General features: G+C 45.0%; 2 protein-coding genes across 7 annotated transcripts in view; one reads left to right on the top strand and one right to left on the bottom strand.

The window, feature by feature from the left end:
• Positions 1-472, top strand: part of LOC142559710 (uncharacterized) — a 29,127-nt gene extending 28,655 nt beyond the window's left edge. For all 3 annotated transcript variants that reach the window (XM_075671274.1, XM_075671277.1, XM_075671275.1), the window contains one exon: positions 299-472. Coding sequence is in view for 2 of the 3 variants with exons in the window: in XM_075671277.1 (XP_075527392.1) it covers positions 299-358 (60 nt within the window). In the remaining variant the exon portion in view is untranslated. The remainder of the gene's footprint in view (positions 1-298) is intronic.
• Positions 473-7,444: 6,972 nt separating this feature from the next.
• On the bottom strand, positions 7,445-13,027 carry LOC142559709 (mitochondrial import inner membrane translocase subunit Tim29). 4 transcript variants are annotated; one of them, XM_075671269.1, is made up of 4 exons: positions 12,870-13,027; positions 12,719-12,796; positions 10,021-10,134; positions 7,445-7,928 (listed from the first exon to the last, which is right to left on the bottom strand). In XM_075671269.1, exons 1-4 carry the CDS (start codon positions 12,898-12,900, stop codon positions 7,552-7,554), a joined length of 600 nt encoding a protein of 199 aa, XP_075527384.1. In that variant the 5' UTR covers positions 12,901-13,027; the 3' UTR covers positions 7,445-7,551. The 4 variants fall into 4 exon arrangements, with proteins under 4 accessions (XP_075527384.1, XP_075527383.1, XP_075527385.1 ...); XM_075671268.1 differs by having other exon boundaries at positions 12,695-12,796; positions 12,870-13,026; XM_075671270.1 differs by lacking the exon at positions 10,021-10,134 and having other exon boundaries at positions 12,695-12,796; positions 12,870-13,026.
• Between the last annotated feature and the right edge of the window lie 9 nt (positions 13,028-13,036).

The raw sequence follows: 13,036 nt of genomic DNA, 5'->3' as shown, positions 1-13,036 counted from the left end.
ATGTAACTACAAGCTTTATTTTGATCTTTCAGTGCTGCCTGCGAAACTGTCATTGCACTAAAGCCTTTATTACGTCGGGGCAATAGTGTGCTGATAGTGTTAGCTTTTCTGCCACACTGCTTGTAGTAATCAGCTCGGTCGCTTCACCTATAGTGCAGTGCTAAGACTGACTGAAAACCTGTTGAATGTGAAGAGGCACTGCCAATCACAGCACTTTTGTCTTTGCAAGGGTAAGGGTGCTGTTTATACCACAAGTTAATGTTGTTCGTGAGTGACAAAGTACTGTCTTTGTGTGCAGTGTCTATTGGCCTGGGAGGCCACCCTGCGGAATATGACTGCACGATCCTGCTCAACCTAACATGCCCATCGGAGCTGCAGAATATTCCTAACCTCTACAACACAGTAGCTGAAAGAAATGTCTTGTTTTGCATAGCTTCTCTTCAGAAAGCATAAATGAACATATTTATTGTTATTTTGGCTGCCATTTCGTTCTGATGCTAATATGAATGCACCTTCAAACGATTTGCAAGTTATATTTGCACAAACCTACTTTTGATTTAAAGGGGCCTTGACACGGTCACCCAATTATTTTTAGTTCAAAATTGTTACTGATAGTAGAGTGGCCACTATTGTTAAGCTTGAGAACTTTCTCAAGCTCAACAAAAAGAATAAACATAAGAAGAAATAAAAACGACAGGACAAGGCACTTATTCGCAACTGAAAAATTTATTCAACAGGCTTTATATATATATATATATATATATATATATATATATATATATATATATATATATACACACATGTATATATACATATATATATATACAGAAAAGTGATCACGCATGCAGACCAAAGCAGGGGTAACAAATCAAAATAATTTACATGCGTGCGAACAATCAAGAAAAGTAAATTCGTTATCGTGTAGCAACACAGAAGGGTGGCTGATGCAAGCATCTCCTCTTTTTCTAACATCATAGGCCTCTGCTAATTCTCGCATAATCTAGTTATTGCTTTAAAAACAACCTGTTTCATTAAACACAGCATAGCGCTCGCACTCTTTACAATGGCCAGCCAGATGTGGCGCCCTAGATTCTTGCATAATCTTTATTGCTTTCAAAAACAACCTGTTTTATTAAACACGCCATAGCAGTCACACTCTTTACAATGGGCAGCCAGATGTTGTGCCCCAGATCATTAAGTCATGCATGGTGCTCTCTTAGATGAACACTGATGGAGTGACCAGATTGGCCCACATACACCTTCCAACATCTCAACAGAATCAAGTATACAATGTCTGAAATTCCAAAAACTTTTTTTGTTTACGTGTACATTCAGGGGGACTTCTAAGCACATGCAAGCAAAGATGTTTATTTCTTGCTGAAAACAGGACGTCAACTTTACACCTCGCATCTCCGGGCTTTAGTGCATGAGCTGTCCTATCGAATGACCGAAATTTTTTTTTTCAGATCATCTTGTGGCTGTGTGGCTTTTGCTCAATGCCTTTTGTTACGTCACTTAGCACGTGCTGGTGGGCGAGTTGGTTATGCATGTTATGCATTTGGCACCTTCGTTGTAACTTTTCATTACGTGTTAACATAAACTGATCTGATAACATTCTGTGGATAGCCAGCCTGTTCTAATTTGTTGACCTTATAATGTAAACTCAATTTCATTAGATCTTGACACACTTTTTTTAATGATTCCTCTTTTCACCAGTTTTGAGTGGCCTCACCTGTAATCAAGGATAGGCTTAACAGATTAGTTAATACCAGTAGACGTCATACGTTTAAAAAACCAATCTGTAAACAAGAAACTGTTGCTTGCTTTTCATGGGGCAACTAAAAATTTTTAAAAGTTTTCAAATATGTACAGCATCACGGAAGCAATTATCAGAATTATTGAACACTAGAAAATCATCCATGTATATATATACAATCTTCACAAGTCAAGAAATATGACATTCCAGCTCTGTATTAATCATGCCTAAAAAGATTGCACTCAATATCAGAGTGACTGACATGGAAGTTCCGGAATGTTGAACATAAAGCCCTTTGCCCCAAGACACAACGGTAGTGAAAGGAGAGCAACTTGGGAAAGCTTGGGACGAAAATTTCACTATTCAAGCAAATGCATTCATCATCATTATTCGCCGTGATGAATTTCCTCGCGCAGGTCAATGTCTTGAGTACAGCCATTAATTCACTGTGTGGGATAGAATAACATTATTAATCCACTGCAACTTTTAGGATTATGTTTTCAATAACTTCCACCACCGCTTCAGAGTTGCTAACATGATAAGGATCCAAAATTGTCGAGTGCTCCAGGTTCTTTTGCAGATATTGTGAAACTATGCTTTGTCACATGTCCCTGTCAGACAAAATGGCACTGAATGGCATATCAGGATTGCGGCTTTTTATAGAAAAAAACTTGTGAAGGTCAGAGTGCTTCGCAATTTTGAAAGCAGAAACTAAACATTCAAAATTGATGCCATCTAGAATAATAATTAGCACATCCTTGTGGACAAAGGAGGTTTTTAATAATCTTATACAAGGGTACTTTATCAGAAATAGCTTCAGCGGTGCTTAATAACTTGGTGCTTGTTCACCAAAAAACTTGTGCGAGAACTGATCGCATGACGACTCTCGGCACTAATGTGTTGAGCATTGAAACAGTATACCAACGCAACAGAGTGCCACCGTCGAAAGAGTTATGTATGAGGCGTGCAGTGCAGTGGGATTCTTTTGCGCTTTTGGATGGATGAATGTATGTATGTTATGAGCGTCCCCTTTGGAACAGGGCGGTGGGTTGCACCACCAAGCTCTTGCTATTATACTGCCTTATGTCCTACCTAGGTTAAATAAAAAAAAAAAAGAAACACTATGAATTCCCACAAACAAATTTTCTGATCCCCTATTGCGAACTGTGCTTTTGTACGTCTCCGTTTTTTGTCGTTTCCCTACTTTTCTTCCACCAATCCTCGAATTGCCTCTTACAAATCCCTATTGCGGACATGTTTACTTTTCCACTGCTCTCGCTGAACCCAAGGGCTTCAAGGAGGCCAGTGGTGCCTAAATCGACTGCTGGGTAGACGTCTTCACATTCTAATAAAACATGCTCCATCGTTTCCCTAGCTTTATCGCAGCAAGCACATGCTTCTTCTTCCTTCTTATATCTCGCTTTGAAAAGTGATGAGCGTCCCTTTGAGTTATCATAAATTGTTTCTTTCCCGATTTCGTTTTTTTTCTTCTTAAGTAGTTACTCATGGCAGGTTTCTTTCCCATTGCCGCCACCCATGAGATTATTTCGGCCTCTCTGACTTTCTGCTTGACGTTCTGTGTTGCTGTGTTGCCCCCCTACAGCCCATATACTTGCTGGTAAGCTTCCTAGTTCTTTTCCTCCACTGTGAATCAATGTTTTTCCTGTACAGATACCTCAACACTCTCACAGCCCATTTACTTTCTTCCATATTCCTCAGTCGTTCTTCATATTCAATTTTACTGCGAGCTTCCCTAACTCCAAAGCTAGTCCAGCCCATATCACCCTGCACAGCTTCATTTGTAGTCTTCCCGTGAGCGTGCTATGCAAGGCGACCCACTGACCTTTGGTTCATATCGAGTCCCGATTGTACCCCTGATTTAAAGCAAACAACCACATTTCCAAAAGTACTGGAACCATTACACCTTTCCACATATCTCTGAGCACCTCGTACCTATTGTATCTCCATAGCACTCTGTGCTTCATTATAGCTGCATTCCTCTTCCCCTTCACTGTTATTGCTTTTTCCCCGTGTTTCCATATATCTATTGCCTTCGTTTATCCATATACCAAGGTATTTATATTCTGTTACCCGAGGTATTTCCTGGCCCTGTTACCTAAGAACACACCGCGCCATTTAGCAGCACTGCCACGAAGCTTCTGAACTGCATGGTGTGCAGGTGCGTGCAAATGCTGAGAAATGTGTCATAAGGCAACCGAGCTCCTCTTTCATGCTTGTATCTGCACACGCTATGCCATCTAGTGGCCCTGACAGGAAGTTTGCGCATGTCCTGCGGGATGAGAAGCGGGGCATGCTGGTGCCTGCGAATTCTTTCCTTCCTTGCAGCACACTCAATGGCATCTACTCAGTAACCCAAGTTGGTGGGAGGTTCAACGGAGACCTGCACATACCCAGTGAATTCGTGGTACAGCTTGTTAAAGTGGGATTTACATAACAGGACCAATTGCCGATTCAGCCAGTGGATGAACATGACATAGCTCAGTGCTGTCATTTGTCACCATACACAAAAACACGGCAGACTAGCTGCTAGTGGCGTGATTTGTTGCACCTCATCCGCGTCGCAGTATTCTTTCGACTGAATTGGCGATCCATTCCATCATGTGAATTGAGCTATGAAGTGTTGCCATAAAAGAGACCACCATTGGACACCATGGGAACTGCGAAAAAGGCAAAGAAAGTATGATGGATGAATATGTAGCGCACTACTATGTGCCACAATGGTCCAGTCACAAAAGACGACACGCCCAGCATGCTGACGGTGCGCGAGCAGTGGAATCGGTGGAATCTGGTTTCCGCCTGATTGAGTGGGCTCAGCTAAAAATGTAATTTGTAGTCACCAGGCACCAGCGTCTTTCTGGTTTTTCTTCACCCACAAATTGGTGACTCCGGACTTCGCGTCATTGCTCTCAGCTGCTTCCCTGGGCCTACTGCTGCATGGAGCTCGAGCCCCACTGACTTCGTAGTCCGCCTTTTATCCAGTCAACCATGGCTTCGGATTCTCTCAATCAAGTACTGCTGTCAGCACCGCTACCTCACGATCCCAAGGTCTCCACTCTTAAGCTCCCGGAGTTCTGATCGACGGACTCGGAACTTAGGTTTATTGCCATCGAATCCTTGTTCTGTTGCCACCGCCTCAGTTCGCAGTTGACCATGTTCGACAACGTTGTTGGAGCGCTTCCACCTACTACTGCTGCGATTGTTTGCTATTGTTTGCGATTATTGCATTGCATGCAAGCCTTGGCTGGAGATCTGCCTTCAATTGACAGAACACTTCTCCAGGAACTTTTCTTCCTACGCCTTCCACAGCAGATGCGCATGATCCTGACTGCGTCTTCATTCTCGACCTAGGAATCTCTGGCCCAGTTGGCTGACAAGATTATGGATGTCGGTTTTCCCTCCATGGCCAGAGTTCATTGCCTGCCTGACCCTCCGTCCCAAGGCACAGCCCCTAGCGACAGCCATGCGCATCTCCTCGAAGCTAACGAAGAGCTCACACGGCAAGTAGTCTGACTGACAGCTGAGGACTGAGAGCTGAGGACTGACAGCCGCGTTCTTCATCATAACCTCGCCGCCCCAGCCCCAGTCACTCTGAATGCTATTCTCCTCCCGTTATGCTTTGCTGGCACCACCGTTGCTCTGGCTCTCATGCAAACCAGTGCCACTAGCCCTGCTCCTACACGGGAAATGTTTGGGCCGAACACTGATTGCGACCGCTGTTCCCGGCCCCAGATCCAGTCGCCTTTTTCACATCACCGACTGCATCACCAAAGTCCGCTATCTCGTCGACACTGGCACCGAGATTTGCGTCCTTCCTTATACGTTGGCTGAGCACCGCCATCCTCCCAACTCGTCTCCTCTCCCTGCAGTCAATGCATTGACCATCCGGACGTATGGACAAAAGTCGGGCACTATTGACATCAGCCTCAGACATACGTTTTGCTCAATTTTGTCATCGCGACCGTGCGCCAGCCCATCATCACAGCTGACTTTCTTTGGCACTACAAGTTGGTTGCTGACAAGCAGTCCAGTGCATCTTGGACTCCAAGATGAGCTTAACCGTCCAAGGAGTTTCCTGTTGCGCTCCACCGCTTCAGCTTCTCCAGGCGCACATGGCCGTTCCCGACTCTTGGTCAGCCGTTGTTGCCGAGTTTCTGGACGTCTTCCGACCCTTTTCCTTTCAGTCCGTGGTCGCTCACAGCGTGACACATCATATCATCATGACTGGCCCTCCGGGGTTTGCCCGGGCTCATCACCTTGCGCTGAATCGTCTGTCTCCAAAGAGGAGTTTGGACACATCCTTGACCTTGGCTTCATTCATCCTCCTCCAATCCGTGGGCCTCGCCACTCCATGTCATGCCTAAGAAGACCGGCGCCCCTGCGGCAATTACTGTGCTCTCAACAACGCCCTTGTCCCGGACCGGTACCAATACCTCGCATTCAGGATACGTTGGCACTGCATCCCTGCACCATTTTTAGCAAGGTCGGCGTGGTGAAAGCCTACCACCAGATTCCTGTGCAATCCTCATCCCAAGACCGCTATTATAACATCCTTTGGCCTGTTCGAATATCTGCATATGCCTTTCGGTCTTCATAATGTGGCCCAGACCATTCAGCGTTTCGTTGACCAGGTATTACGTGGCTTGACGTGCTGCTTTGCCTATCTTATGACATCCTCATCTACAGCACCACAGCCAAAGCTCGCAAGCTCCATCTACATCAAGTGCTTGCAAAACTCTGCAAGTTTGGTCTTGTCCTTAATGGTCCAAAGAGCCCGTTCAGCATTACGGAGTTGGATTTCCTCGGCCATCGCGTCACTGCACACAGCATTCGTCCACTCCTGACCCGCATCACAGCCATCTGTGACTTTTCTCAGCCATCCACCACCAGGCAACTGCCTGAATTTCTTGGCCTCCCCAACTATTACCGTCGCTTCATTCCTTGCTGCGCCAATATATTGCAGCCTCTACACGACCTTCTCTCAGGTCTCAAGACACCGAATATTCCCGTGGCCTGGCACAACACCGCTGAGCACACGTTTAGAGGCACCAAAGAAACCATTGCTGGTGCAATGCTCCTTGTCCACCCTAAATGTGATGCCCTAGGATCTGTCATGGCTGATGCACCGGACACCGCTGTCGGTGCAGTCTTGCAGCAGTTTGTTGCTGGTGCTTGGCAGCCTATCGCCTTCTTTTCCAAGAATCTGGTGCTCCCTGAGCACCGCTACAGCATGTTTGGCCGAGAGCTGTTCGCCATCTACTTGGCTGTGGAACACTTTCGACATTTTCTCGAGGGACGCTTCTTCCATGTCCTTACCAAGCATAAACCAGTGACCTCCGCCTTGGTGTCCAGCAGTACCGTTGAACGTGGATGGGATGTACAAGATTTTTACAGCTGCTCAGCACCATTTAGCATGTTTTGTCTCATCATCACAAAAATTATTGCCACGACAATCTGCATATATCAGCTCGGTGCATCATTATATGGTACTAACTAAAAGGACCTACTATGATGTAGCTCATGTCATATTTGCTTATTCAATCGACAAGGTAACATGGCAAATGTATTAGCAACATTGCAAAGTTACTCCAGGTTTTCCTACAGGTTGTGCATATTCAGAATGAATATGATCTCTCATTTGTTAACCATTGATTTATTCATAATCAGTGCACTCAATTAAGCCTCAGGTTTTATTCCCACGACTGTTTTGTCATAATATGGTTATCTGACAGTGTGTGGATGCACATCTGCATGACAGTCTGCTCTTGGCAACAGTCTTATTGCCACTGTGTGTGGTTGATGTCACAGTCTTGCATCTTGCGCCTCAGATTGAGCCATGTTCCAAGGAGGCCAACATCAACCAGTCGATGCCGTTCAAACAATGGCCGTGGTTGCAGGTACGTGCAGCGTGCTGCATACAAGTCGCATCCCTCACCATGATCACTTTCCCACACAACTGTTGCCAGCAGCAAGTCCCAGGAACGCAAAGCACCATGGCAGCAACATGCCTCCAGGTGCCGCACATGTGCCTCAGATTCTGGGTTGCGCGTCCTGTCACTCAGCAGCAGCAGGTCATTTGCACTGGAGCCCAGTGCATCAAGGAATGAATCTGGGTCTGGCTTGGTGGCCACCAGTACGCACAGTGCCCCACTACCTGCATAGGGCACAATCATCCTTTCGTCATTCACTCACTCGATACCTAAAAACATGTAAAATATTTTATTCCAGTGGTTATCCAATAGGTAGTAAAGCCACAAAAACCGGAAGACATATTAAGAGAAACTCCAAAGAATTTCAGCTGTATTGGTAAATTATGGTTCTATAATACCAACAAGGCCACTCTTACTTTTATTGTAGGCTTCGCAAGCCAGAAAAGATGCAAAAAATCTATACAGGTGGTGATGCCACCTCAAAGTTCCCGCACGAGCTTGTCATTACCTATTGCATTTTGACAATGCCTGCATGGCCTAGTTAAGTTTTTAAATTGTTACCTAAAGGAGCCAAGGAAAGAACTTTGAAGTTTCGGAAACTTCTACTGTGACACAACACAAACAGAGAGAGAGAGAGAAAAGAAAAAGATGCATTTAAAGCACCCGCACTAGAGGTTCAACACAAAATTTGAAACATCAAAGGTAGAACTTTATTTTCTCATCTAATAATGAACCTCTTAGTGTATAATTAACGAAAATGAAGTGTTAAGAGAGCACTTATCACTCTAAACTGGTTTTGTCTTTCTCCTTAGTGCTCCTTAACTCCACTTTTCCTACATGACACCTGCTCCTCACCCAGACTTGCCCCATATTCACAAATTGGCATAGATTGAAAGCTTTTCCTTAACCCCAGCGAGCTAGAAACTGCTTCAGCAATGCTCCTAGGCGATTTGCTCAGACTGTTTGAGATCTATCTCGATTTTTTGTGTACTTTTACAGAATTTTGGTATGCAGAAATGTTGACAAGTGTTTCTGAAATCTAGCGATGACCTCAGTCGACAGGTATCACTTTTCTCTACTTTGTTGGATACTCACAAAAGCATTTGTGCCAAGGAGGGTGAAGCTAAAGAATTTTAATTCTGTGAACAAATTGGGCTTTTTGGTGATTAGTGACACCTCTGATGTGGCCGACATCACACAGGGAACTGCAAAAACTAAAGAAAAGTCACCGACGATTATGATACTCCTCAACACGAAATTTGAGCACAGCTCTATATGACTTTTCATTTCATGTCTCAATATTTTGTATTACCATTATATAGGCACACAATTCATATTAGGAAGAGGACACTGAGTGGTGTAGCTCGGGCAGACAAACTGTATGTATCCTATTGCACATTGCAAATGGAGCGACATGTGGCACGACTGCCTAGCTAATTGGGGGATCGCAAGAGGCACTGCATGGGCGACGCGTGGGCCCCATTCACAGCATGGCCTGAGACTGAGGTAGCAGGCAGCGAACATGCATTTTGTAGATCAGTGGCTCTGACATCAGGTGGGGATGTTCAGTTGAGAAGAGATTGTGGGTGGCAGGTTCGAAAATGCCATCAAGGTAATGCACTTCTGGTAAGAACCTGGCAGATAAATCCAGGCCCAGGCTGCCCCCTCCCCCGCAGGTCTCCAATTTGGCTACACTTTGTATACTTGTTCTCGTTACTGCCATCATAGACTCCTAGATAGTTTTTTGAGAAGCTATGGTATTGTTGGTGCCACATTAGTACATCTAAAAGACATGTTTTTTGCCGCAATTTAACACACACAAAAGGAAGACACATAAAGACTACACTGGTTTAAGTGGGCTGTGACCCATGAATATATATACACATACATACATTGCGCTGGCTGTTCACAAATCTACGTTACCCAGTGGTCAAACAATCTAGTTTCCGATTTGTAGAGCATGGCAGATGTATCGCTAATGCAATTTGTACCTTTCTTTTTTATATAGTAAGCTTCCATTAGCTCACGTGCTGTTTGAAATCTACTTCTGCCAAAAATCTTAATCTCAGAAAAACGTGGTTTGCACATGCAGGCCTTACAGTGGGCAGGCAAAATGTGCCATGCCATCTTTCATTAGATTTAGTTCGTGTAAATTGCGGCAAAAAATATGTCTTTTTAGCAAGCACAAACTAGGCCAACAAGCAGTTCTGTTGCAACATATTATTAGTACATCGTGCGAGCACAGCACGGAATCGACCTGCATACTTCACAGCTCCCTTGCAGATTGTAGTTAAATACAGCGCCGCACAACTTGACCTTTCTTGTATGCCGAGGAAAGCTGCCTACGGCCACCCTCTGGAAGAATTGTGGCGGCAAACAGAAAACATCTTGTGCCAACGCCAACTTTCTCACAAATGCTCTGTAGGTTACCTGGGAAAAAAAATCATACTGAAATTGGCTGTTAGGACTCATAATCATATAGTTTAGAGTGAAGTTCTAAATGTTACAGAATTGCCATCTACTGTCAACACATCGGCATCTACATGGGAGTATGGTTACAAAAAAAGAAAAAAAGCTGTAACTTGTTTTATTGAAACTATCCCAAAGAAATATGTCAATTAACCACTAAGACAACTCCAACATTATGCCAGGTTTCATTCAGTTGTCACAATTACGTAATTCACAGCGAACTTGTAAAAATTGTGGAATTCCCATTTTTTTGTCAATACATGAGCTTCTACGGGAGGGAAACGAACAGCCCCATGTTTGTCTGCTAGAATAAAACTTTAGTCCTTCCAAGTTTTATTCAGATAATTAACTAGTAAGTATGCTGAATCACAAATAACAAATGTGTTTTGTTTCGTGCACTCCTTTGGACTGCGCCTCGGTCAACGCATATCGTCGCTCGCGTTGAGGCTGTTCAACAGCCACCTACGTCTAAGCAGTGCTGTAAAAGCCCTTCGCGGTAGCTCTGTATGTACGACGTAGTGAGTGATGTAGTATGTTCCTGATAAGGTGACCAAGGGGGATATTGGTACCACTTCACTCCACCGTTCACTATGGAAAGGCCATCTGCAATTCATACATCTGAAAAGCAAAGTCTCTACGATGAGCGACGTCGAGAGGCGGACCATCGTCATCGTGCCAACCTGGCAGCCCTAGTAGCAAAGCGTGCCCGTGAGTAAGCAACAAGCAAGAGCCGCCGCCGCTGCCGAGAACGCAGCCAATTGTCAGCAACTCCACCAGGGCACGGGGCTGGGATTCAATGGCGCATACGCAAGGTTCCAGAGATACTTTCTCGATCACAACTTCAGATCAAGCTGTCGAGCATGTGGTTAATTGTGATTTGATAACGACGACTGCTTACGTTTGGAAGAGCGATGACAGTAGGCGGTATGTATATTTACATATCAACGAAACTCTAGTTGTTGATATCAACAATCAACAAACTTTTCATCATAGCAATTTCACTGGTCAACCACCTTCGCAGGGTGGAATGGCTCCTCAGTTTTTTGACAAATGTGGATGCAGGAATGAAAATAGTATTTTCGTCACTGTAATAATAATCGTCGTACTACTAGTACTCCGTGTCAGTGAAGTGCTGGCCTTGCGCATGGATGCAAATATTTTGTCAAAAAACTTGTATACTACAACACAGCACTTCAAATGAAAGGTATTTTACACATTACAATATTTTACCAATGTATCCTGCTGGCAACTATATGTATCGAACTTGTAGCTCCACTCCTTCAGCTAGCTTACTGTTGTAAACAGTGCGCTAGATGGCAACATATGGCAAAGTTTTGCCCGTTAGCACTGAACTTAGCATCGCAAGTTGGTAGGTGAGCGTTATTAATACGAAAGCATTATACGACCCACAAGGCAGAAAAGCCGGCCTTGTTCAAGGGGCCGTCATCAGTGCCTTGCATGCTGTTGGTAGCCATAAACACAGTGAATGCATAACAATGTTCATGAGTAGTAATTATGGGCAAATAATGTTGGAGTAAGATGACCTAAGCCAGAGGAAAGCTAATTAGCTTGCAAGGTTCTGACTGGTGTTGTACAAGTCGCGGGCCGCTTTTTTCGTCGCGACGATAGATTGGATTTTTTACAAGCACAGAGGAGGGAACATGTGACCGAGAAACCGACGCCTCAGGAGAGCACCTGAAATTACAATAAAGGAGGCGGTGCAGGGTTTCCAAGGCACCCAAGGGGTAGCGAAGGGTTAAAAGCTGGAAGTAGGGCGGCCCGTAAGCGTGCCAGGGGTGTTCGCACAATAAATTGGCTGTCCGCGGTAGCGGGAAGCCGATCTTATACACCCCTGGCACGCGTCCGGGTTCTAGCTTGCGTGTCCTGGTGGCGCCGCCAATAACGCGACATAATGACACGTTGCTACAATTAGTAAGAAACGAGTGAATAAATATACGTCAGGCCGCCAACTTGTGACGCTAAGTTCAGCACTACCGCGCCCCGCGACTTCTGCAATTAACACCAGTCAGAACTTTGCCAATTAGCCAGTGGATTAAGGTTGGTACAAATTACGGCAAGGTAGAGTTACGAAGGGCACGTGACTGTATGTCACGTATCATGGACGTAACCGAATAGAGTACTTTCGCATTCAATTCACGTAAACATATTTGACTTAATCTTTACATTATCAGCCGCCTTTTGTAATTACAAGAGCTTGCATTTTTTTCTTATTGTTGGCGGTCCCTGCAGGGCATCAAAGCAGAAACCCGGGCTGGTCCATGGGTTGGGGCTCGCCGGGACTCCAACAACCCACCACCCTGCTATAATAGCAGGATCAAAGCCCGAAAGGATGTAGTCTTGCTGAACCCTTGGCCGTCAGTGTGTCATTGAACTGTAGCACAATGCGATCAACTCGAAATATTGCGCGAAATGTTTAGCGAAGAAGCCGACTCCAGATGCGTCGAGGTCGGCAGCTAAAACCGTCAAAGCTTAACAAAAGCTGGATTCTACAGAAGCGAACCTGCCAGCATGAGAGCTGCCTTGCCTGGCCGGCTCCTTGAATCCTTCACAATGTCCTTCACGGCAGCGCCGTAGTCTTGCAACAGGCTCTTCCAGTACGTGCCTGCAATATATACCTCATTACAGTGCATATTTCGCAAGGAATCAGCGTCTGGCCAGCCATACGTCGTACTCACCTAGGCGTGACGCCAGTCGCGCGATCATCATGCCCGACAAACGCCCGGCGCCTACCAAATGTAGTTTCTCACTACATTATTATAGTGAGAAACCCTATGAGAATGAAGAACTAGCAAGAACACCTATATGGAACTAGCTTATTTGACTGTATACTTTAATTCGTATT

This window comes from Dermacentor variabilis, chromosome 10 (genome assembly GCF_050947875.1).
Source record: "Dermacentor variabilis isolate Ectoservices chromosome 10, ASM5094787v1, whole genome shotgun sequence".
In the NCBI taxonomy this organism is placed as follows: Eukaryota; Metazoa; Arthropoda; class Arachnida; order Ixodida; family Ixodidae; genus Dermacentor; species Dermacentor variabilis.
The sequence above is the reverse complement of the archived record's forward strand: the minus strand, read 5'-3'. Positions and strand labels throughout refer to the sequence as shown.